This window comes from Neomonachus schauinslandi, chromosome 16 (assembly GCF_002201575.2).
Source record: "Neomonachus schauinslandi chromosome 16, ASM220157v2, whole genome shotgun sequence".
In the NCBI taxonomy this organism is placed as follows: Eukaryota; Metazoa; Chordata; class Mammalia; order Carnivora; family Phocidae; genus Neomonachus; species Neomonachus schauinslandi.
The window spans coordinates 1525001-1550007 of NC_058418.1; the positions used below are offsets into that span (position 1 = coordinate 1525001).

General features: G+C 43.0%; 1 protein-coding gene across 1 annotated transcript; it reads left to right on the forward strand.

The window, feature by feature from the left end:
• Nucleotides 1-1615: 1615 nt before the first annotated feature.
• On the forward strand, nt 1616-14290 carry DUXA (double homeobox A). Its single transcript, XM_021682279.1, has 5 exons — nt 1616-1640; nt 7015-7169; nt 7783-7891; nt 8522-8667; nt 14189-14290. Exons 1-5 carry the CDS (start codon nt 1616-1618, stop codon nt 14288-14290), a joined length of 537 nt encoding a protein of 178 aa, XP_021537954.1.
• The last annotated feature ends 10717 nt before the right edge of the window (nt 14291-25007 follow it).

The window sequence follows — 25007 nt, forward strand, 5'->3', positions numbered from 1 at the left end:
ATGTGGAGTGCCTGGGTGGCATAGTTGGTTAAGCGACCGACTCTTAGTTTTAGCTCAGGTCGGGATTTCAGGGTCGTGGGTTTGAGCCCCGAGTCGGGCTCTGCACTGAGTGTGAGGTCAGCTTAAGATTCTCTCTCTCCTTCTGCCCCTCCCCCTCGCTCAAATAAATACATAAATAAATCTTTCTAAAAACAAACAAACCAAAAAAAATAAAAGTCAAATATCTCAATAAATAAAACTTGTATTACTTATCTAATTCTTTTAAAAAGTATTTTAAAATCACACAAACATATATGTGTAATAAAACAAAACTTTCCCTCTTACCCTGCAGTACTGTGGATTACAGCTACGAACAATTATAAGAAGTTGTCAACTTCCATCAAGGCTGATCGATGGCCTCGAGAAGAAATTGCAAGGGAGAGACCTTTATGTTCATTGCACATGTAACCTCACCTGCAACTATTCCTGCCAGTGTAGGGTAGGATCTTGTTTTTATTTACGTTTTTTATATCTTATATACATGGACTTTTTGCAATTAATTTTTGTTTTTTTAAGTATTGCATTCAAAGATGATTTATATTGAACACAGAATTTTTTGCACCCCCTTAAATTGCTCCTGAGGTGAAAGCTTCACTTTCCACACCCTAATCCTGGCACTAATTAAAAGAACCCTTTTAATTTTTGTTTGTTTTTTATTTGTTTGTTGTTTTCTTTAAATAAGGTCTATGCCCAACGTGGGGCTTGAACTCATGACCCAAGGTCAAGAGTCACATGCTCTACAGACTGAGCCAGCCAGGTACCCCTAACCCCCAATAAGAACTCTTTAAATTTAATAAGAAAAGGTCACCACTTCAAAAGATAAGTGAAGAGCATTAAAGAAGACAATTTAAAAAATGTATATAGGGCGCCTCGGTGGCTCAGTTGGTTAAGCAACTGCCTTCGGCTCAGGTCATGATCCTGGAGACCCGGGATTTAGTCCCATATCGGGCTCCCTGCTTGGCAGGGAGTCTGCTTCTCCCTCTGACCCTCCCCCCTCTCATGCTCTCTGTCTCTCATTCTCTCTCTCGCAAATAAATAAAATCTTAATAAAAAAAATGTATATAATAAACATTGATAAAATTGTGTGAATACGGTAGTACTCAGATATGTTCCTGTGATGGTTTAGGTGTGCAGGTTAGTATAAATTATTAAATCTCTATTAATGGAAGAATAGGAGACTTACCTAGCCCTTCCTAGATTAAGAGGGTCTATGGTTCTTTTTTTTTTAAAGATTTTATTTATTTATTTGACAGAGAGAGAGACACAGCGAGAGAGGGAACACAAGCAGGGGGAGTGGGAGAGGGAGAAGCAGGCCTCCGGCCGAGCAAGGAGCCCGATGCGGGTCTCGATCCCAGGACCCTGGGATCACGACCTGAGCCGAAGGCAGACGCTTAAGGACTGAGCCACCCAGGTGCCCCAGGTCTATGGTTCTAAGAAGTGATTCAATTGGTAAAGATAAAACTTCAGAATCACTAAAGATTAAATAAACAGGAGGGGCCATCCAGGCTGATGATATAAAACCATCCTCGAGGCGGATTCCCAGTCTGATCCTTAGACTTCAGAACTCTCTTCCAACATGGCCCAAGACAACTCTCCAAACAGTAAGTTCCCCACACACCTGACTAAAGTTTCCATTTCATTGGTTTGAGGAGGAAATTGGACTAAAAACCTACTGGGCTTGTCAGAAGTTGTGGGAATTCCATTTTTAAACTTTGAAATAAGTGTACTAGGGTTAGGGAAAACCAGTTTCTCTCATGTGAGATGAAAATATGCTGTTTTCTGAGTATTGAGCATTGGGGATTTCAGAAAGATACAGGCATTCAAGAACTAAACAAGATAGATTCTTGCTTCAGAAAGAAGAAAAGGGAGGGAGACACACTTAAAAAAGAAACTATGGGAGGTATGAGAAAGTTCAGAGACCAGAATATCTTTGGAACCAAAGAAGCTTCTAGATTTCTCTCTCCAGACTCAACTTTTCTCCTGAACTGTGGATTTGTCTATCTAACTTGTTTACTTGTCTCTAACCAGCATCTCAAACTCAACATGTCCCCAACTGGACCCTCCATGTTGCCACCCAAACTCTCCCTCCGTGAGTTTATCCTCACTCAGGACATGCCAGGTGCCCAGGCCAAAAAAATCTAGGAAACATCCTCGACCCATTTTTCTCTTATGACCCACATCTAATCAGGCTGGAAATTTTGTTGGTTTTAACTTTCAAATATTTTAGGAATCTGACCATTTTTTTGGTCCATCCCCACATGGCCCTATGAGGCCCTATATAATCTGCTTTCCAACCCCCCATCTGAGGTCTAGGACCTCACCTGCTTATGCTTTATTTCCTCTTCTGCAGGCTGTCTAACCTTCTTGCTGTCTCTTCAATAGGCCAGGCGGGCTCCCACTGCTAGCCCAAGTTCCCGCAGTGTGCCTCTCTAAATGACAACATGGCTCCTTCTCTCATTTGCTTCAAGTCTTTGCTCAAGTCATTTTCTCAGTGAGGTCTTCGCTAATTACTTCACTTGAAATTGTGATCTTACCCTGTGCATTCTCTCCTTTCCCTCCTTCCTTCTTTTTTTGCCATGGAAATATTTGCCATCTGACATACTATATATTTCAGTTGTTTGCTTTCTATCTCCTGACTCTCTGTGAGGTCAGGGCTATCTTGTCTGTTTTGTTCACAGTGCCTAGGATAGGGTCTGGCTTTTTAATAGGCACTCTAGAAATATGTTTTGTTTTGTTTTTTTTTTTTTTTAAAGATTTTATTTATTTATTTGAGACAGAGAGAATGAGATACAGAGAGCATGAGGGAGGAGGGTCAGAGGGAGAAGCAGACTCCCTGCCGAGCAGGGAGCCCGATGCGGGACTCGATCCCGGGACTCCAGGATCATGACCTGAGCCGAAGGCAGTCGCTTAACCAACTGAGCCACCCAGGCGCCCTAGAAATATGTTTTTGAACAATTAAAATCCCCATAATTGCAAGCATCTGGCTTTATCTGATTTTCTAACTTTTGAACTGCAGTTTTCAATTATGATGTCTTTAGTTCCAGCAATTTTTCCCATTGTGTTTTGGCATTTTATTTAAGTAACTCTTTTCTATCTCAGTGTAACATAGGTTTTCTTGTACATAATCTTACATTTACTGTTACACTTTACATGTCTTTAATTTGGCATTTTAAAATATACTGTATATTGTATGGCTCAACTTCATTTTTCTTCACACAGTAAGCCATTCTCTTTACCCAACACTATCCTTTCCCACTGATTTTGGAGGCTGTAGCCATCCCAAGTTCTCACATATAACAGGCTTTCTGTTCCTTGGCTTTCTATTTGGTTCCATTTGTCTACTTGTCTGTTTCTGCATGAGTACCATAGGAAAAAAATTTCTACTAATCTATTTCAACTGGATAATTAAATCTATCATCATGGGGCACCTGGGTGGCTCAGACAGTTAAGCGTCTGCCTTCGGCTCAGGTCATGATCCCAGGGTCCTGGGATCAAGCTCTGCGTTGGGCTCCCTGCTGAGCGGGGAGCCTGCTTCTCCCTCTCCCTCTGACTGCTGCTTCCCCTGCTTGTACACACTCTCTCTCTGTCAAAAATAAATAAAATCTTCAAAAAAAAAATCTATTATCTTTATCCTTTTTTTAACAAAATACATAATCTACTTTGTGGGCTTTTATTCTCCCCGTACATTTTAGGTTGCCCTCAAAATCCTGTTTGGTTCTTCTCAGAAAACACAGCCCTAGTCTCATCATAGAAAAATACCAGATAAACTCCAATGAGGTTCTACAAACTATCTGCTCAGGACTCCTCAGAACTGTCCATATCCTGAAAAACTAAGAAAGCCTGAGAAACTGTCAGAGCCAGTGGGAGCCTAAGGAGACATGATGACCCAATGTACTATGGTACCTTGAATAGCATCCTAGAACAGAGAAAGGATATCTGGTAAAAACTTTTTTAGTAAAAAACTTTAAAAATGTGAATGAAGTATGGACTTTATTTATTATTATTATTATTATTTTTTTTTTTAAGATTTTATTTATTTATTTGAGAGAGAGAGACTGAGAGAGAGAGAGCATGAGAGGGGGGAGGGTCGGGAGGGTCAGAGGGAGAAGCAGACTCCCCGCCGAGCAGGGAGCCCCATGCGGGACTCGATCCCGGGACTCCAGGATCATGACCTGAGCCGAAGGCAGTCGCTTAACCAACTGAGCCACCCAGGCGCCCTATTTATTATTATTTTTTAAAGATTGTATTTATTTATTTGACAGAGACACAGCGAGAGAGGGAACACAAGCAGGGGGAGTGGGAGAAGGAGAAGCTGGCTTCCCGCTGAACAGGGAGCTTGATGTGGGGCTCGATCCCAGGACCCTGGGACCATGACCTGAGCCGAAGGCAGACGTTCAACAACTGAGCCACCCAGGTGCCCCTGGACTTTATTTTTTTTTAAAAAATTTATTTTATTATTTAAGAGAGAGAGAGCATGAGAGGAGAGAGGGTCAAAGGAGAAGCAGACTCCGCCCTGAGCAGGGAGCCCGATGCGGGACTCGATCCCGGGACTCCAGGATCATGACCTGAGCCGAAGGCAGTCGCTTAACGACTGAGTCACCCAGGCGCCCAAATAAATAAAATCTTAAAAAAAAAAAAATCTTACTCAGCTTTGATCTCTTTGCTTTCCTCCTTCCTTACCTTTCATCTTACTTCTGCTCTTCCTCATCTCTGCCTCCCAGCCCAGCCTCTAACTGTAGTGTCTTAGGAAGCCCTAATCTGCTTCTCTCTTCCCCCACTCCCTAGGGAGCTGGTCTGGGTTAATTAGAAGTTCTACTACAGCTACTTAAGGGCTTTCCTTTAAGCTTTTTATTGTAAAGGGATTTTTCCTTCTAAGAATGGATAGTCAAGGACCTGTGCACAGAGAATAATGTAAGTGACGGTATAAGATGGGTGGGGTCCTGTGAGAGTTTTTTGTTTTTTGTTTTTTTACCTAAGGCCAACCTCAGAGCCAATCACTTTGCCATCAGAAAAATTAATCACAGGGGCGCCTGGGTGGCTCAGTCGTTAAGCGTCTGCCTTCGGCTCAGGTCATGATCCCAGGGTCCTGGGATGGAGCCCCAAGTCGGGCTCCCTGCTCAGCGGGGAGCCTGCTTCTCCCTCTCCCTCTGTTGCTCCCCCTGCTCATTTTCTCTCCCACGAGCTCTCAAATAAATAAATAAAAATCTTAAAAAAAAAAAAAAAAGAAAAATTCTGTCGCAGACTGTTTGGAGCATGGAGCATGGGCCTTAGACTGGAGAGTCAGGGAAGGACTCTGAGAAGATAATGCTCAAGCTGGAACCTGTCGTAAAGGAGCAAGTTAGTCCATCACCGTGGGAAGAGCATCACGGGAAGAGAGGAACAAGTACCAAGCTTGAAATAGGAGGAAGTTGGCCTGGTTGGGGGACAGAAAGAAGTTAGGTGTGGTGGCTGGAGGGCACACCTATTTCAGGGTATAAGGCCAAGTAGGTCACTAGGTGATGATGTCAAAGATATAGGTAAGGGCCTGATCAACATGGTATGATTTAAGAGGAATTGTGGGTGAGAGGAAAGTTAACTTTCCCCTTTCAGGGTGACTGGCTGGCTCAGTGGGGTAGAGCAGGTGACTCTGATATCAGTGTTGTGAGTTCAACCCCCATGTTGGGTGTAGACATCACTTTAAAAAAAATTCAAAATCTAAAAAATAAATAAATAGCTGGGAGATGGGTATTAAGGAGCGCACGTGTGGTAATGAGCACTGGGTGTTATACACAAACCATCACGGATCACTACATCGAAAACTAATGATGTACTGTATGGTGATTAACATAACATAATAAAAAAATAAAAATAAAAAATAAGTAAATAAAAATACATACATAAAGTTAACCTTCCGCTTTCAGTGAAGTACAATAGACCAGGAGGTAGTAGACCGGTATGCAATTGAAGATTTAGGCTTTTAGGAGGGACATTCAAGGATGAAAGAGAAAAGCATCTTTATAGACTGGGAATCCAAATGAATTCTTTTGCTTAAGGAATGTAATGAGTAGCCATAGTTAAGAGTTTTTACTGGGTTTTCTTTTTGCATAAATGTGGAGTTGGACTTTCTTGAGAGTGACCTCAGAAATATTGCAAAACTGTATCAGAGACAAAGATTCAACTTGCTCTTTCCTATGAGGTGCCAAGCAAAGCAACTCAGTACATTAAAGTCTCCTCTCTTTTTAAAATTTTTTTTTAAAGATTTTATTTATTTTTTGACAGAGACACAACAAAAGAGGGAACACAAGCAGGGGGAGTGGGAGAGGGAGAAGCAGGCTTCCCGCGGAGCAGGGAGCCCGATGTGGGGCTCGATCCCAGGACCCTGGGATCATAACCCGAGCCGAAGGCAGAAGCTTAACGACTGAGCCACCAGGTGCCCCTAAAGTCTCCTCTCTTATGAATACAGTTGTTGTGCATCCAACTGAACCTCTAGCAACCCTAGTAACTTTTCTTCTCATCTCAGTTCACTAAGTCTAATTTTGTTACAAAATCATATGTTCCAAACAAATGCCCAGCCTTTCCGGATTTGGCTATTTCAAGGTGGTGTCCCATATCTAAAATCACATAATGTGGGGCACCTGGGTGGCTCAGTCGGTTGGACATCTGCCTTCAGCTCAGGTCATGATCCCAGAGTCCTGGGATTGAGCCCCATGTCCGGCTCCCTGCTCAGCGGGGAGCCTGCTTCTCCCTCTTCCTCTGCTGCTTCCCCTGCTTGTGCTCTCTCTCTCTCTCAAATAAATACATAAAATCTTAAAAAAAAAAAACCAACACAAAACACCCTTGTGTGTTTAAGGGCTTTATAACTGTGTCAGAGTTCTTTCCTGTTGGGTTCTGGTGGATTCCAAATGAAAAGAGGAAATCAGAGACTAGCTTGAGCCTGAAGTTTGAAATGTATAAGCTGGCCTATTAAATGCTTCCTCTTTCCTAATCTTTCCAAAGAGACCATAACAAAGAATCAGAGACGCAGACGCACCAAATTCACAGAAGATCAATTGAAAATCCTCATCAAGGCATTTCACCAAAATCCTTACCCAGGTTATGCTACCAAACAAAGACTCGCTTTAGAAATCAACACTGATGAGTCCAGAATCCAGGTAAATTACAAATTCTGTATCTCCAAGACTAAAAGTAGAAAGGGAGGAGAGGAAACCGTTGATCAAGCACATGTTATGAGCCAGTCTGCTAAGGGCTTTGTGTGGAGTATCTTTTTTTTTTTTTTTTTTTGGTGGGCAGCAAAGCAAAGTTTATTGAGGGATAGTAAAGTTTATTGAGCAATAGTACAAAGCTCCTGAAGAGGGAGGGGACCAGAGAGGGTTGCCCTGGAGTATCCTGATTGACACCCAGAATGAACTCACAAGGATGTTGCTCTTTGTCTCACTTCACAAATGTGGGTACTGAGGATCAAAGAGGAAGGAAGTGTGTAGGTACTCCCTCAGAGAAGAGGAAATCCTTGAGCTGGTTGTTAAATGCATAACTGCAGCATCTATTTATTAACTTAAAAACATTATTATAGTCATGCTGGGACAAGACTGTGAAGATGCTAAATGCCAATCCTTGACCTAAGACTTAGTCAGATGTGACAGGTATCAGTAACAATCCTGAGCTTTGATCTAATAAGAATCACACATACCCTTTGAAGAAAGGCAGTGATGAGGTTGAGATGATATAAACATACTTAATTCTCTCATTTTCTTTTCCTCACTTAAGATTTGGTTTCAGAATCGAAGAGCTAGGCACCAGTGCCAGAAAAAATCAGAACCCGATGAAGACTTAGAATCAAGTCAAGACCAAGATCACTCTGAAGAGGAGATTCAAAGTAAATAGTCTGCTCCAGTCCTATTCCCCAGCAGAGCCTCTTGGGTATCCAGTGCCTCTCTACGCTGGAGCTAACTACTACTCTGAGTGGGAAAAGAATGTTCTCTCCTTGGACCTCCTGTTCAGGGTCTTCTGGTTCAGGGTTCAGCATGGAACCTGGATATTCTTCCCTGCATGGCTCATGGATCTTCTTTTTTTTTTTTAAGATTTTGTTTATTCATTTGAGAGAGAGGGAGGGAGGGAGAGAGAGAGAGAGCATGAGAGTGGGGTGAGAGCCAGAGGGAGAAGCAGACTCCCTGAAGAGCAGGGAGCCTGATATGGGGCTTGATCCTGAGACTCCGGGGTCATGACCTGAGCCAAAGTCAGCTGCTTAACCGACTGAGCCACCTAGGCGCCCCGGTTCATGGCCCTTCTGAGACTCTCCTCTGCTTACTACATTCTAACCTAACCATATACTGCATCTCCTCTAGAACCTTCTGCCTGGAATAAGCTGCGGCAAGGCCCTCTTAAGGAGAGGCAACAGGTTCCGAATTAGATGGGAGACAGAGTGGGACATGTTTGGGTTCCTTGTCTGAATATGTAAGCTGACCTCGGAAATGTCCCTTGACCCTCAGTCTCACATGTATCCCAGGTAGAGAAGACAGACGGTGTCGTACCAGCTACACTTCTTCGCAATTACACACCCTCATCGAGGCATTTATGAACAACCCTTATCCTGGCATTGATACCAGAGAGCAACTTGCTAAAGAAATTGGCATTCCAGAGTCAAGAGTCCAAGTAAGTGTTGAAGAATTCGACTGCTCCATCTCCTAGGGATGGAGATGTATGGGAAGGGGAGCCATGTGGACATGACAGGCACATTCCCACTCCAGGGTCTTTCCACAACTGTTTGCTTCATCTGGTAGGTTCTAACCCAGGTTCCCCCACAGCCAGCTCTCACTCCCTTTAGTTCTTCTTTGTTGTAGTCAATGTTTTATTTTTTGTCTTTTTTTTCATCTTTTCACTGCATTTATTACTAATATTAAAAATGTTTACGAAAAATTCATTCTCAGTTCTCCTGTGGCTCTCATCCCTCTTGCCCACATACCTGACCCATTTCCTCAGGACCAGTTCAAAACTGAACCTGTCCACTTCCATTTTCACAGAAAACAACCAGTGCAAGGGATGTAGTAGAAGGTTGGAAGAAGGCAACAGTATTATCCAGGTTCCACCCAAAGGCCAGCTGGGTGGAGAGTCACAGAATTCAGACAAAAGGGCTAGTGGCCTCACAGTGACATAGTCTAACGAAAGTGGGCTGGAGAGGAGATAGGGTAGCCCACCAGAGCCTTTAGTGAACACCTCAAAGGCTTGCATCAAACCCGGAAGAAACGATACCAGTAGAAAAATGGGGAGGACCAGGGAGGCAGTCTTCTGGAAAGTTCCACAACTCTCCCATGTTGGGAGGTGTGGAATGTCTAGAGGGCACCAAGAGCCTCACTCATTTTTGGCAGGAAAAAACCTCTAGCATTAGGAAGTCACGAAGATGCCACCCACATTGAGAAAGGCTACAAAGCGATGCACAATTTCACAAGCACAGCAATCACAGACCAGAGTGGTGGGGATCACCACTGACACAGAAACCACAAAATGCAAGGGCAAGGAGAGTGGCCTTTCAGGGGGAAACTCCACTAGTCATCCGAACTTGAGCCCAGGTCAGATGACCTGGTGAGTACCACAGAGGAGCTGGCAACCCTGGGGTGTCACATAAGAAGGACTCAAAACAAGCAGCTGAAGAAGGGAATGGTAGGAAACCGCGCCAGGGCTCTTAGGAATTGAGGGTAGTACTGGGGACAGGTGCACAAGCAAAAACACCAGAGAGGTTTCCTGTTCAGCAGTCAGTTGGCGAGGGGGAAGAGGGCCCAGGAGGCAGATGAAGGGAGCAAAGATGGGGTCCTGAAAGCGAGTCTGGAGGCTGGATCAGAAGGAGTGCACACTGCACACCACTGATGAAACAACTCTGGACCCCAGGGGAGCAGTCAAGATGGCAAAGGAGTCAGGGGCCCTAAGTTTGTCTCCTCCCTCAAATACAACTAGACAGTTATCAAATCATTCTGAACACCTGAGAAATGAGAGTTCTGAGGAAACAAATACCGCGAACTCTACAAGTAGGAAAGCAACCACCTTTGGAAGGTAGTTGTTTTTGTTGTTTTTCCTTTTTCTTTCTTCTTTTCTGGACAAAATGATGAGGAGAAATTCATCCCACAAGAAAGAATAGGAGGTAGTACTCCCAGCCAGAGATTTAATCAATATGGATATAAGTAAGTTGTCCGAACGAGAATTTAAAACAATGATTATAAAGATACTGGCTGGGCTTGAAAAAAGCATAGAAGATACTAGAGAATCCCTTACTGTGGAAACAACTCTGAACCCCAAATGGGGGAGGCGGCAGATGCGGGTGGGTGTCACCGACAGAGGATGGTGGGGGAACAGCTTCACAGTAGCCATCACAGGGCCACAGGGAAATACATGGCCTTCAGGTCATGGAGGGCTCTTCCCAGCCTGGGTGGGAAGGCAGTCTCACAGAGGAGGTCCGTTGATGCCTCATTGGTAGAAGGCACAGAGGTCCTCATATCAACAGCGGTCCTTTTTGGCTAAGTGTCAGCATATAAGGCAGTTGGATTTGTCTTCCATAACCTAGAGTCCATCCTTGGGCAAGGAGATACTCTTTTTTTTTAAGATTTTATTTATTTATTTGACAGAGACACAGCGAGAGAGGGAACACAAGCAGGGGGAGTGGGAGAGGGAGAAGCAGGCTTCCCGCTGAGCAGGGAGCCCGATGCGGGGCTCGATCCCAGGACCCCGGGATCATGACCTGAGCAGAAGGCAGACGCTTAACGACTGAGTCACCCAGGTGCCCCAGGGAGATATTCTTGATAAGAGACCAGCTTTTGAGCCTTTGAGAGTTTCTCTGCTCTTCGTGAAAGCCTTTGGGACCCCCATGGCCTGGTCTGGGAAAAGGAGCTTCAGCCTCAGTCACCCCTACCAACCACAACCATTTGGGCCACACCAGGGGCCTTGGCCTCCCTGATTTGGGCCTTTGCCCAGGGGAGGAGGTGGGAGACTCAGCGGTGGTAGAATCATTAGTCCCCTTGAGTCTGGAGGACCTCTGTAAAGAGCTGACCTGGGGTCATCAGGCTTTCCACTGGCCAGGAGGCTACGTGGTCCAATGGGACTCCATCCTTCTCATCTCGTTTCTTCCCTCCTGCTCTGGCAGTGAGGGCTGCTGCTTCTGCTTCTGCTTCTTCAGCTTCGGCATCGTGGTTGTGGCAACGACTACAGTGGGATTCGGAGGGCGGTGAGGAAGGGGCCCGTCGGGGTTGTTTCCTGTTTGTTTTCTGAACAGCGCCTGGCACATGACAATAGGAATTTGTTGGAAGGAAGGAAGGAAGGAAGGAAGATTACATTGAGTACAAGCCAAACATTTGGCTAAAGTCTTTATAGCTATTGTATTTTTCAACCTTTCTAATTATCCCATGGGATTGGAATTATTTTGTCTACTTCAGAGATTTAACATGTAGATCAGAAATGTAGGGTCCTTTTGTAAAAAAAGATTTTACTTGGGAGTGCGTCAGCAGGGAGCCTGCTTCTCCCTCTGCACTGTTGCTCCCCCTGCTTGAGCCTGATGTGGGGCTCAATCCCAGGCCCCTGGGATCATGACCTGAGCCAAAGGCAGAAGCTTAACTGACCGAGCCACCCAGGCGTCCCAGAAATGTAGGATCCTGATGGAGTATCATTCTGTCAGAGCGGTGTACTCTGTGTGTGCATTTAAACCAGGGCTCCTTCCAGTAATCAGGAAATGAATGCACATCAGTGGGTCTGATGCTCCTTTCTCTCTCCTCTTTTCCTTTCTCCTTCTGTGTCTTTCATGTTGCATTCATACCAAGCGCCTATGGTGCGCTAGGAACAGTCTTACCTAGTGAGATATTCATAAAGAAGAACAGAATCTTGGAAAATAATAAGGGAGATGGGCAAATAAACTGACAATTTCCTTTTTTTTTTTTTAAAGATTTTATTTATTTATTTGACAGAGAGAGACACAGCGAGAGAGGGAACACAAGCAGAGGGAGTGGGAGAGGGAGAAGCAGGCTTCCCGTGGAGCAGGGAGCCTGACGCGGGGCTCAATCCCAGGACCCTGGGATCATGACCTGAGCCGAAGGCAGATGCTTAACGACTGAGCCACCCAGGCGCCCCTAAACTGACAATTTCGATGGCGTGATTAAATCACACAAATTTACCTTCTAGACAAATATGAGTGAACAAATGTGTTTGGTATCAACAGGGAAGCGGATGTGTCTGGTCAGAAATAGCTTCACAGAGGAAAAGTTGGTCCGAGGCTTGCAAAGCAGGGGGACGTTCCCTGGGGGGAAGGCCAGAATAGTGGGGGTTAATAAGGGCAGCATTTGCGGAAGACTGGATCCCTAACAGCAGTCCTGTGGCTTCCAGAAAATTGTAAATTTGTCTATGGGCTGGTGAACCAAGGTGTCATAAAGATACTTAAGGAAGCCTCAAGTCTGAACCAGCTGTTTGTAGCCAGTTAAGATGGTGGACACAAAACCCAAATATAAAATCATTCATTATCCTGAGAGCTGTGAAATGGGGCCCATCTCTCATTAATCCCTATATGCTGAGGCGAGCTCAGAGGTCTTGAAGTGGATTACACACTTGGAATATGGAAAATGCTTGCTAGAAGAGTTTATATTTTATCCTTTGGGTGGTAGAGACATGCTTGAAGAATTAAGGCAGAGGAGAAAGCATGCTACGGTTACAGTTTGAAATAGCTCCTCTTCCCCCAGAGTGAAGAATGGATTTAACAATGGAGACAGGAAATAAGTTTGACAATCAGTGAAAAGTCAAGGAGGCTGAAACTTGGAAATGAGTGTTTTAAGAGACAGCACAGACGTAGACTGACAGCATATGCACAGACGGGGTGTGGAGGACAAGGATGGCATGGGGAAGGAAAGAGATGAGACAAACAGGGGAAGATATGGTGGGTTGAGCTTGGATGGCTGGCTGATATTGGTGTTATCCAGCAGGAGGATTGGGTTCTAGAAGAATATAGGGAGATCCCCCAGGGTTGGAGGTGTCTGTCTGAGATACCTAAGAATGGATATCTAAGAGGCAGCTTTCAAAGACTCCAAAGCTCTGGGGAGGAGAGGATGGGTCCCAGTGAAGGCTGGGAGATTTTATAGAGAATATGGATATAAATGGCAGACTGACTTTTGAGTAAATGGTTTGGTGTGATTCTAAAAGAGCGTGAGTTGAGAGAGAAGAAAACAGAAGTCAGTGGTGAAATACAAAGCGAATCATGTCCTAATATAGCTGTTCCATATTCTTTGGGCTAGTTTTCTCCTTAGAATTCAAAGCTGAATATCTTTTCCCTTAAGACAAAGATATGGATAGGTGCAGAAATGAGAAATCTCTGAATAACTTTGTCAACAGGGGACTAATTCTTGTAGGTATCACAAGCATGGCAGATGGAGAAAGGGATTTATGATTTGGGTGTAGACGCCATATCCAGGGCGATATATGTGCAGGTCTTCCAAAACCAGCATTCGTCTGCAGAGTGGTCTATTCTTCAGGAAGGACGTGAAAGTTTCAGTGACATAATGTGGCTTGTCCAAAGCCTGGTTTTTGAACTCTAGACCTGTGCTTTATTCTCCTCCTCTGTGAAAACCAAAAGTAGCAGCCGTGGAATGTGAATGTGTGTGTGTGTGTGTGTGTAATATATAAATCTATGTATTTTTCTAAAGTTATATTATTATTATAAATTATGTATGCATATATTTAACATGTGTCTAGCGTGCATATATGTGTGTAATTTATGGGCAGAGGCTAGGGGTAGCAATCAAGTATGTATTGTGGGATGAAAAATATTTTCCTAGACAGATATACTCTCCTGGGTCATGGAAGAAAAATAGGCATTTTTGAGAGGAAGGAAAAAAGATGGGAAAGGAATTCCAGGCAGAGGGAAGAGCTTCAATCTAAGCACGTTAGGGAAAACCCAGCAATGGCAACGAGGGGATCATGGGGAGTTGAGAATATGAAACCCATCATGAAGGTACTAGGTGTGTGGTTCAGAATTTTAGGCTTTATCTCCAGACCCAACAGACTGTCCTAGATGTCATATGGAATGTCAGTGATTTTGAAATTAAGCCTAAAACAAATCATCTTACCCTTCCTTCTGCCTTATGAAAAAAACAATGGTGAAGTTTTCATGACATCACTTGTTTTAATTAATTATCAATGTTTACCTACTTAGATTTGGTTTCAAAATCGGAGATCCAGATTCCATGTCCAGAGAAGAAGAGAACCTGATGATCAAGACTCGGAACAGAGACAAGACCAGGAACAGGATCTCTGAATGAGAGAGTTCAAGGTAATCACCCTGTTATTCTCATTTTGGCTCACAAGCAGAGCCCCCTGACTGTCCAGTCCTTCCACATGGTGGAGTCAACTCTAACTATCTCTTGGGAAGTAGAAGATATTCCTACTCAAGTGTCTTCTCAGGTTCCATGGAGTAAGGGGGTTGGTTATAGTCTCTGAAGGCTCTTCCCAAGTCAGGGGTCCCCCCAAGGAATTCCACCAGCCACTTTTCCAGCCGGAGTCCAGATGCCCCAGTAGAATGTGCATTTTGTTCACTGATGTCTTCTCAGTGCCTGGTACATAGTAAACAATCAGTAAATTTTGTGGAAGGTATGGTTGACTTAATGGAAGAATCAATCCTTAGGTGTGTTCTGCCAGGGGCCGCCTAGTGCATAGCTTTCCCAGGAGGTAGTAAGTTCCATGTTGGGCTAGAAAGGTTGGAGCTGAGATTATTTTTTTTTATTTTATTTTTTTAAAAGATTTTATTTATTTATTTATTTGAGAGAAAGAGAATGAGAGACAGAGAGCAGGAGAGGGAGGAGGGTCAGAGGGAGAAGCAGACTTCCCGCCGAGCAGGGAGCCCGATGTGGGACTCAATCCCGGGACTCCAGGATCATGACCTGAGCCGAAGGCAGTCGCTCAACCAACTGAGCCACCCAGGTGCCCAAGGTGGGAGCTGAGTTTATTTTCATGTTTGAATGCATAAACTGGCTTCTTCCATTCCCCCATAGGCATAGAAACTACACAAAATGACACCAATCTCACTCTTAGCTGTCTTATTTCTCCAGAGCAAATGCAGGGTGGCCAGAGAGACAGTCAGTATATTTTATGTCTTCAGCCTGGGCTCTAGATCTCTCTCACTCTTCTTGGGAATATGTCGTTCTAAACATACCTTCAGCTTTTCCAGAAGCTGAGCCTGCTTCTGGAAAGGTATGGTAAACAGAACTTCAGGAGCCAGAGGCAGATATATATGGCACCACATAGCCCTACCGACCGATCGTAGATGCAGAGTTCAGCAGATCTTGAGGACAATGGAAATAAACTTATCAATAGCATTTTTCAGTCATCATAGTAATTGTGCTTTTCAGTAAGAAACATTTATTTGGTCTTCATCCCCATTTCTGGCACAGAGCTTCTAAAACCTTTGGAATTTCCAGTGATTAGAGAAATTAGAGTTCTTCCTCCCTGAACTCCAGGAAGGGGGGAGGGGCTGGAGGTTGAATCATTTGCTGATGGCCAATGATTTATTATTTTTTATCTTAATTCCAGTATGGTTAACATACAGTGTTATATTAGTGTCAGGTGTACAATATAGGGTTTCAACAATTCTATACACTATTCAGTGCTCATCATGGTAAATACTCATAATCGCCCTCACCTATTTCCCCCATTCCCTCCACCTCCCTTCTGGTAACCATCAGTCTGTTCTCTATAGCTAAGAGTCTGTTTTTTTTGTTTCTCTTTTTTCCTTTGTTCATTTGTTTTCTTTCTTAAATTCCACATATGAGTGAAATCATATGGTATTTGTCTTTCTCTGACTAGTATATATTGACATGTGGCTTTTTAAAAAGTTTTTTAAAAGATTTATTTATTTGAGAGAGAGAGAGAGAGAGCGCGCTCTCCCAAGCACTCGAGTCGGGGGAGGGACAGAGGAAGAGACTCTTTCAAGCAGACTCCCTGCAGAGCTCAGAGCCTGACACGGGGCTCAATCCCACGACCCACGAGATCATGACTTGAGCTGAAACCAAGTCAGCTGCTTAACCGACTGAGCCACCCAGGTGCTCCCTCTTTTTAAAAAGTTTTTATTTTTATTTTTTAGTAATCTCTACCCCCAACATGGGGCTCAAACTCACAACCCCACCATCAGAGTTACATGTTCTACTGACTGAGCCAGCCAGGCACCCCTTGATTTATTTCACTTAGCATGATACTCTCTAGATCCATCCATGTTGTTGCAAATGGCAAGATGTCATTCTTTTTTATGGCTGAGTAATATTCCATTATATATATATGTATATATATATATAATTCCATTATATATAGTCTTTTATATTTATATTTATTATTTATATTTATTACATATATTCCATCTATATAGAATATATATATTCTATCATATATATATCATATATATATTTATAAAGTATATATACGTATATATACTTTATCCATTCATCAATGGACAGACACTTGGAATGCTTCCATAATTTGGCTGTTTTAAATAATGGTGCGATAAACATAGGGGTGTATATATCTTTTCAAGTTAGTGTTTTCCTATTCTTTGAGTAAATGCTCAGTAGTAGAATTACTGGGTCATATGGTAATTTTATTTTTAGGAACTACATTTTCTAAGGAGTTCTCTTCTATATGTAGCATGTACTATCATGTGAAAAAAAAAGTTAACACACTGCCAATTTTCCTAAGAAGAAAAAGGATTTTTAAATATTTGGTAAAATATACATAACATAAAATCTGTTGCCATTTTAATAATTTTTAAGTGTACAATTGAGAGCATTAAGTACATTCACACTGTTGAGAAAGTGTGACCACTGTCTGTTTCTAGAACTTTTTCTTTAAAAAAAAAAAAGATTTTAAAAATTTATTTGACAGAGAGAGAGAGGGAGAGTGCACAAAGAGAGGGAGCAGCATGCAGAGGGAGAAGCAGGGTCCCTGCTGACCAAGGAGCCTGACGCGGGACTAGATTCCAGGACCCTGGGATCATGACCTGAGCCAAAGGCAGATGCTTAACTGACTGAGCCACCCAGTTGCCCCTATATTTGACATTTCTAAGTGACCTATTCCTTGACTTGCTTGTTTTATAAATAATCTTTCTGTGACTTTCTGGAGACCCACTCAGGGACTGCATTCTTTAGGCAGTATTTTCTTTTATTTTTTTTAAGATTTTATTTATTTATTTGACAGAGAGAGACACAGCGAGAGAGGGAACACAAGCAGGGGAGTGGGAGAGGGAGAAGCAGCCTCCCCGCTGAGCAGGGAGCCCGATGCGGGGCTCGATCCCAGGACCCCGGGATCATGACCTGAGCCGAAGGCAGACGCTTAACGACTGAGCCACCCAGGCGCCCTAGGCAGTATTTTCTTTTTAAATAATTAAGTGTAATTGTAGTAAAATAAATAGAACATAATATGTACTATCACAACCAGTGTAGAGTTCAGTGGTATTAATTACATGTGTTTTTCAACCAGCACCACCATCCAACTCCATAATTGTTTTCCCCTTGCAAAACTAAAGCTCCATACTGCAAAACGATAACTTCCCATCCCCCTCACCTCAACCTGCGGTAACCACCATTCAACTTTCTTTCTCTATGAATCTGACTATTCTAGGTATCTCCTATAAGTGGAATCATACAATATTTGACCTTGTGTCTGACTTTTTTCCCATAGCATTATGCCTTCAAGGCTTACCCATCCTATGGTGTGTGTCAAATTTGTCTTCCTTTCTAAGGCTGAATAATATTCCATTATATGCATATACCACATTTGGTTTATTCATTTATTCATTGATGGACACTTAGGTTGCTTCCATCTTTGGGCTATTGTGAATAATGATGCTATAAACATGGGGGTACAAATATCTGTTTCTTTTTTTAAAGATTTTATTTATTTATTTGCGAGAGAGAGAATGAGAGAGAGAGAGCACATGAGAGGGGGGAGGGTCAGAGGGAGAAGCAGACTCCCCGCCGAGCAGGGAGCCTGATGCGGGACTTGATCCTGGGACTCCAGGATCATGACCTGAGCCGAAGGCAGTCGCTCAACCAACTGAGCCACCCAGGTGCCCCATGATTTTATTTATTTAAGAGAGAGAGAGCATGAGAAGGGGGAGGGTCAGAGGGAGAAGCAGACTCCCCGCCGAGCAGGGAGCCCGAAGCGGGACTCGATCCCAGGACTCCAGGATCATGACCTGAGCCGAAGGCAGTCGCTTAACCAACTGAGCCACCCAGGCGCCCACAAATATCTGTTTCAATCTCTGTTTTCAATTCTCTGGGTTATATATCCAGAAGTGAATTGCTGGACCATATGATGAAGAATTTTTAAAGTAAACAGATATTATGAAGCAGATATTTTATTATTTTTAAAAAACATTTTATTTATTTATTTATTTTACTTATTTTTTTATTTTTTTAAAGATTTTATTTATTTATTCATTAGAGACAGAGAGAGGCAGAGGGAGAAGCAGGCTCCCCGCTGAGCAGGGAGCCCGATGCGGGGCTCGATCCCAGGACCCTGAGATCATGACCTGAGCCGAAGGCAGATGCTTAACCATCTGAGCCACCCAGGCGCCCATAAAAAACATTTTATTTTTTTAAACTAGGCGCCACACCCAACATGACCTCGAACTCATGACCCCAAGATCAAGAGTCACATCTCTACTGACTGAGCTAGCCTGGTGCCCCTGAAGCAGATATTTTAAAAAGTAAAATATCTGGTCAAATAGGGATTTCTACAAGGAGTGTGGTAATTTTAAATATGCTAAAATTTCAAACCCAGTTAATAAAGTTACATTCCATAAAAATTAAAAGTTAAAAAAAATCTATATTATGTAATAGATGGAAAACCTTTAATTGATGTATACCCATACACACACACGAAGATATCTGTGACATATATACTTTATTTTACATAAGTTCATATTCTAGGTCAATACTACCCAATAGAAATTCCTGTGTTGCTGGAAATACTCTTTACTGGTGCTGTCTAATAGCCACAAGCTGCAGCTGACCACTGAGTAGGACAAATAATGGCTAGTGTGGCAAGAGGAACTGCATTTTTAATTTATTTTAATTTTTTAAAGCTTTATTTATTTATTTGAGAGAGAGGGAACACAACTCCCTCTCTGTGGGAGGGGCAGAAGGGAAATGGAGAAAGAATCTCAAGCAGACTCTGCACCAAGCACAGAGCCCCAACGTGGGGCTTGATCTCACGACACTGAGATCAGGACCTGAGCTGAAACCAAGAGTTGGACACTTAACCAAATGCGCCACCCAGGTGCCCCATAATTTATTTTATTTTAGATGTATATAGTCACTATGGGAAGCAAACTGAGGGTTGTTGGAGGGGGGAAGTAGGGGGGATGGGGTGACTGGGGGATGGGCATTAAGGAGGGCACTTAATGTAATGAGCACTGGGTGTTATATGCAAATGATGATTCACTAAACTCTACCTCTGAAACTAAGAATACACCATATGTTAATTAATTGAATTTAAATTTAAAAAAATAAAGGCAAAAAAATGTGTATAGGCATGTGGCTAGCGGTTACCCCATTGAACAGCGCAGATCTAGAAAGCATTTTGTGAACCATTTAATTCAACATTACATTGGCAGCATCTTTCCAATTTTATAAATGTGCTCCTCAAACACTGGTACCTCTTTGATGGCGTTAGTAGGTTAGAAAGTATATGTAAAACTATATCTTTTTTTTTTAAAGATTTTATTTATTTATTTGAGAGAGAGAGAATGAGAGACAGAGAGCATGAGAAGGAGGAAGGTCAGAGGGAGAAGCAGGCTTCCCGCGGAGCAGGGACCCCGATGCGGGGCTCGATCCCAGGACCCTGGGATCACGACCTGAGCCTAAGGCAGACGCTTAACAACTGAGCCACCCAGGCGCCCCTATCCTATCTTAAAGAAAAATTTAGGGATGCCTTCCCCCGCTCGTACACACTCTGTCTCTCTGACAAATAAGTAAAATCTTAAAAACAAAAACAAAAATTTAAAATAAATTAACAGAGGGGCACCTGGGTGGCTCAGTTAAGCATCCGACTTTTGGTTTCAGCTCAAGTCATGATCTCATGAGTTGTGGGATCGAGTCCCCCCGTGGGGCCCTCTGCTCAGTGGGGAGTCTGCTTGGGGGATTCTTTCTCTCTCCCTCTGCCCCTCTCCCTACTCAGTCTTTCTCTCAAATAAAATCTTTTTTTTTTTTAAGATTTTATTTATTTATTTGAGACAGAGAGAATGAGAGACAGAGAGCACAAGAGGGAAGAGGGCAGAGGGAGAAGCAGACCCCCCGCTGAGCAGGTAGCCCGATGCGGGACTCGATCCCGGGACTCCAGGATCATGACCTGAGCCGAAGGCAGTCGCCCAACCAACTGAGCCACCCAGGCGCCCGTAAAACTATATCTTAATCACAGCAAAACTGAAACAGTGCCCCATGAGTTAATGAAGTTAAAACTAGCAGAAAATTATAAATAAAATCTTCAAAAAAAGACTAGCAGAAAATTTTAATCTTGTTTTTTAGACAACTGTTTCCCAATAAGCTATTGGGCCTTTTCAGACCCCACTGACAAACCCACTAGCTGTCTCTGCAGAAGCCTGGACTCAAGGTCAACTGATACAGTCCCAGCCCATGAATAAGGAAGGCCCTGCATTTCTTAATCAAGAAAATGAGCCCAAGACCCCATCCAGCTTATATCAGCGGCCCTAAATTGCTTCCCCTTGTCCTGACATCAGGGGCTGCGTTTTGCTTTGTTCTGGTGTTGTCTTTACCCCCAAATGAACATGGGATGTATGTTACATATAGGTTTGCTCATTATGCACACTCCGTCTTTACTCATGAAGAGTCATGCTCCCCCACTCTCTTCATCAATATGCATGTAGCCTCAACTCCTTTGATTATAAAAAACTTGTTCTCTCCCCCTTCCGGAAGGCGGGTTTGGAGCTCTCCCTCCCACGTCCTTGTCTCCTCATCTGGCTGCCTCTTGAATAAACCCTGCTGCACACATGTTGTCTCAGTGATTGGCTTTGCTGCACGTCAGGCAGACGGACTTGGGTTCAGTTACAGAACCAAAACAATAAGGATAAATTTTAAGAGAATGTACATGACCCAAATGAAGAAACCTAAAATACTGCACTAAAGTACCTAAAAAGAAGACGTGAATATTAGTAACAGCGGGCTGGCATCGAACCCAGAAGTCAGAAAAAGAACTAAATAAAGCGAAAGTGTAATAAATACTTAATGAAGATAAAGTAACCTGGGTGGTTTTGGAGCAAGGTCTCCTTAAAATAACCGAGTCACAAAATGTTCCTGGTGAGGTGATATTTTGAGCCAACATTGACAGGAGAATGCATGAACTGCGTGAGAATCTAGAGGAAAAGATTTCAAGGCAGTAAGTTCAAGAGTACTGAGGTGAGAGAGGAGCAAAACGTCCAAGGACCAGAAGAGACTGTTTGATAGGGATGCTATTTAGGAAGGAAGTGCTCGGGGTGGGGGTGGGGGGGGCGGGTAGGGGAGGGGTGGGAGGGGCAGCTTTCTAAAAGAAAGGGGAAACCATGAGCCATTGAAAGGTTTCTAATCGGCTTTAGGTTTAAAAGGGCATGGATCTGGAGAATAAAAAGTCAATCAATAAGTGTCGGGGGGCTCGTGAAAGAGAAGTGGTATGTGTATTAGGGATCACACCAGTCCTGGACACTACAGGGTTAAGATTTGAATGTGGATTTTCCCGTCCACCTCGTTTGCTATGAAACCCCTGAGTCTCCGTGGGACAGCAACTTCTGAGACAGAGATAATAATGAATGTATACAATTACTCTGTGCCGGGTGCCCTTCTGAGTTCTTTCCGTGTCTTAGACCAGTTAATCCTCACTACATGGTCGCTTCCTTCACTATGACTATGGCAGATGAGGCAGTTGAGGCCTGGAGTGATAATGTCATTTGTTGGTGGTCCGACAGCTAGCACAAGGTGGATCAGAGGGGCCCCGGAGTGCGCTTGCTTTACCACTGGCTACCCGGCTTCCCACAGCCTCCTGGAGATTTTCAGAGTAGGTCGCCTTCAGTTCAGAGGAGTGCTCAGCGCTGGAGGGATATCAGTTTGAGGGCCATGAGCTGACATATGGCTTGGTAAGGAGATGCAGTGGCAAGTTCTTCCATCATAATTCTAAAGTGTTAGGTTATATGTGCTTTCAAATTATTTTTATTTAAGAAAGATGCTTTTTAAAGATTATTTATTTGAGAAAGCAAGCAGGGGGAGGGGCAGAGGGAGAAGAAGAGAATCTCAAGCAGACTCCTGCTGAGTACGGAGCCTGATGCAGGGCTTGATCTCATGACCCTGAGGTCATGACCTGAGCGAAAATCAAGAGTCAGATGCTTAACCGACTAAACCACCCAGGAACCCCTAAGAAAAATGCTTTATCACTGGAGTCCAGTTCGGCAGTTTGAGAACAATTATCTACAGTTTGAGACATTGTGGTTACTTTTTGGGACTGGATTAGAATTAGCAGAGGTATTTGCAAGTGAATTTCCACACAGACAGTAAACCAACATGTGATGCTTCTGCATGGCGGGGAACCAGCTCAACGTTCACCAGTTTTACCATTCAAACTACTCTGAAATTCCTATTCTTGCCATGTGGAGATAACAATGATGCTGTCAAATTAGGTCTCGGGACTCTAAACTCCAGGTTGGAATATGTCTGCAGGCTCAATCACCATTTATTTTTCAAACCATTAAGTCTTAACAAACCCTCTCCACTAACACTAAACCCACACCCTGACGCTTTTGAAGGATGATAAAGCGACTTCCCCACAGCAATTCTCACCTTTGCCACAGTTAGGGGGAAAATGACGTCATTCCTTTCATTTCACCCCTCAAATCAGGGCTGATTAGTAGAATCAATTCACGGGCACCTGGGTGGCTCAATTGGTTAAGTGTGTGCCTTCGGCTCAGGTCATGATCCCAGGGTCCTGGGATCGAGCGCCACGTTGGGCTTCTTGCTCAGCTGGGAGCCTGCTTCTCCCTCTCCCTCTGCTGCTCCCCCTGCTTGTGCTCTCTCTTTCTCTGTCAAATAAATAAATAAAATATTTATTTATTTATTTTTTTTATTTTTTATTTTTTTTTTTTAAGATTTTATTTATTTATTTGAGAGAGAGCACATGAGAGGGGGGAAGGGTCAGAGGGAGAAGCAGACTCCCCGCCGAGCAGGGAGCCCGATGCGGGACTCGATCCCGGGACTCCAGGATCATGACCTGAGCCGAAGGCAGTCGCTTAACCAACTGAGCCACCCAGGCGCCCAATAAAATATTTTTTTAAAAAAGAGTAGAGTCAGTTCATTTTTTAGAAAGACAATTTTAAAAAAAGTTTTAGATTCATAGCAAAATTGAGAGGAAAGTATAGAAAGTTCCCAGCTGGCATGCCATTTTTAGTTCAAAAAAAAAAAAAAAAAGTAAAGGAAGTTCCATACACCCCCCACCTCACCCCCCACACACAACCTTCCTCCGTTATCAACATCCCTCACCAGAGTGGTACATTTGTGCAACTGATGAATCTACATTGACCTATCATTATCATCTGAAGACCATTGCTTACGTTAGCGTTTGCCCTTGGTGTTGTACGTCCTCTGGGCTTGAGCCAGAGGGTTTGGACCAATGGTATCCACCACTGTAGCATCAAAGTGGGTATTTTCACTGCCCCCAAAGTCGTATTTATCCCTCCCCTTTACAGTAAGGTTATTCTACAAATAACCATCTTCAGATATGTTTGAGGGAATATCAAGTCGCTTGTAGCCTATCTCATAAAGTCTGGTGTAATCTTTCAGGACTCAGTTGGACACTTAGTTTTGGAAAGTTGCTATGTCTATAGGCAGAGTTTACATAACAAGCATTTAAATTCAAGACCCAGACAAGGGTGGGACCTAATTGGCATATTGGTTTCATTTTGAGATGAAATGTATGGGTGAAGGGCACTCCTTGTTCTTCTTCTGTGGACCCAATTTTACCCCAAGGTCGTCATCTGCTCTCTTCCACTCTTTCTCTTGCTTAAATTCAAATAATGTGTTTCAGTTTGTAAGTTATTTTCAACCAGAAGCAAAGAATGTTGATGAAGATGGAAAGTTATTTTTAACGTTCATTTTTACACCAAAGTTGACATAATGTTGAGGAGGTTAAAAAAATACAACTTCTTGTAAGAGATTTTCTTGTTGCTGTTTTAGTTTATTTCATGGCACCTTCGATTATTTGGATAAAGACTGATGTTTTTCTTTTTTCACTGTATCACTTTATTGTTTTCACTGTATCGATTTAAAATGAAGGATTTTTTACTTTCATAGGATTTAAAATATTTTTGTTGGAAACAACAGATTTTTCAAAATATTTCTAAAATTACAATTTTTATGGGAGTTTATTAGGTTTTGGGGAAATGGTGGGTGAGGAGGTCTGATAGGACTAATTTAAGTGGGGTTTAGTCCTTCCGATAGGATGTAAGTGTTGTGGGTTTTTTTTTCCGGACTGGATTATCATGTGGGATGAGCTAGGGAGGGGGCTGATTAAATTTATTTTGATCCTTAATTTAGCTTTTCAGAATATATGTCTTTTCATTTCCAATCCACCCAAGGAGACAAAAAGACCACAGGCATTGGGAAACAACTTGCCAACTTATACCAGATTCCATTGGAGGTAGGTTGTTGGGTTTTTTTCTTTGAAGGGCAAATGTTTTAGATATGTAGGGTTGGATTGTAAACTTTCCATATTAGAGTGTAATGCTGCCAGGACACCCCAGATCGTTGTCGTGCTTTTGAGTCTTCAGCATCACTGCTCCATGGTTACTTTTCTGACCTTATTATTTTCCATTCTCAGCTTTCTTTGCTGTGTCTTATACGACACCATCTTTGCCTCATGGTCTTGGCAGGCTCATTTCAAAGGTGCAGTTGAACTTCTGTTTCTTTTATTCTCAGTTCATCTTTATTTTATAAATTGACGTCACATCTGTA

Excerpts from the sequence above, each read along its gene's own strand:
- DUXA (XM_021682279.1), top strand. The coding sequence starts at position 1,616 with ATGGCCCAAGACAACTCTCCAAACA. Across the intron at positions 7,892-8,521 it reads CTCTGAAGAGGAGATTCAAA|GTAGAGAAGACAGACGGTGT; the intron begins GTAAATAGTCTG and ends CATGTATCCCAG. Across the intron at positions 8,668-14,188 it reads TTCCAGAGTCAAGAGTCCAA|ATTTGGTTTCAAAATCGGAG; the intron begins GTAAGTGTTGAA and ends TTACCTACTTAG.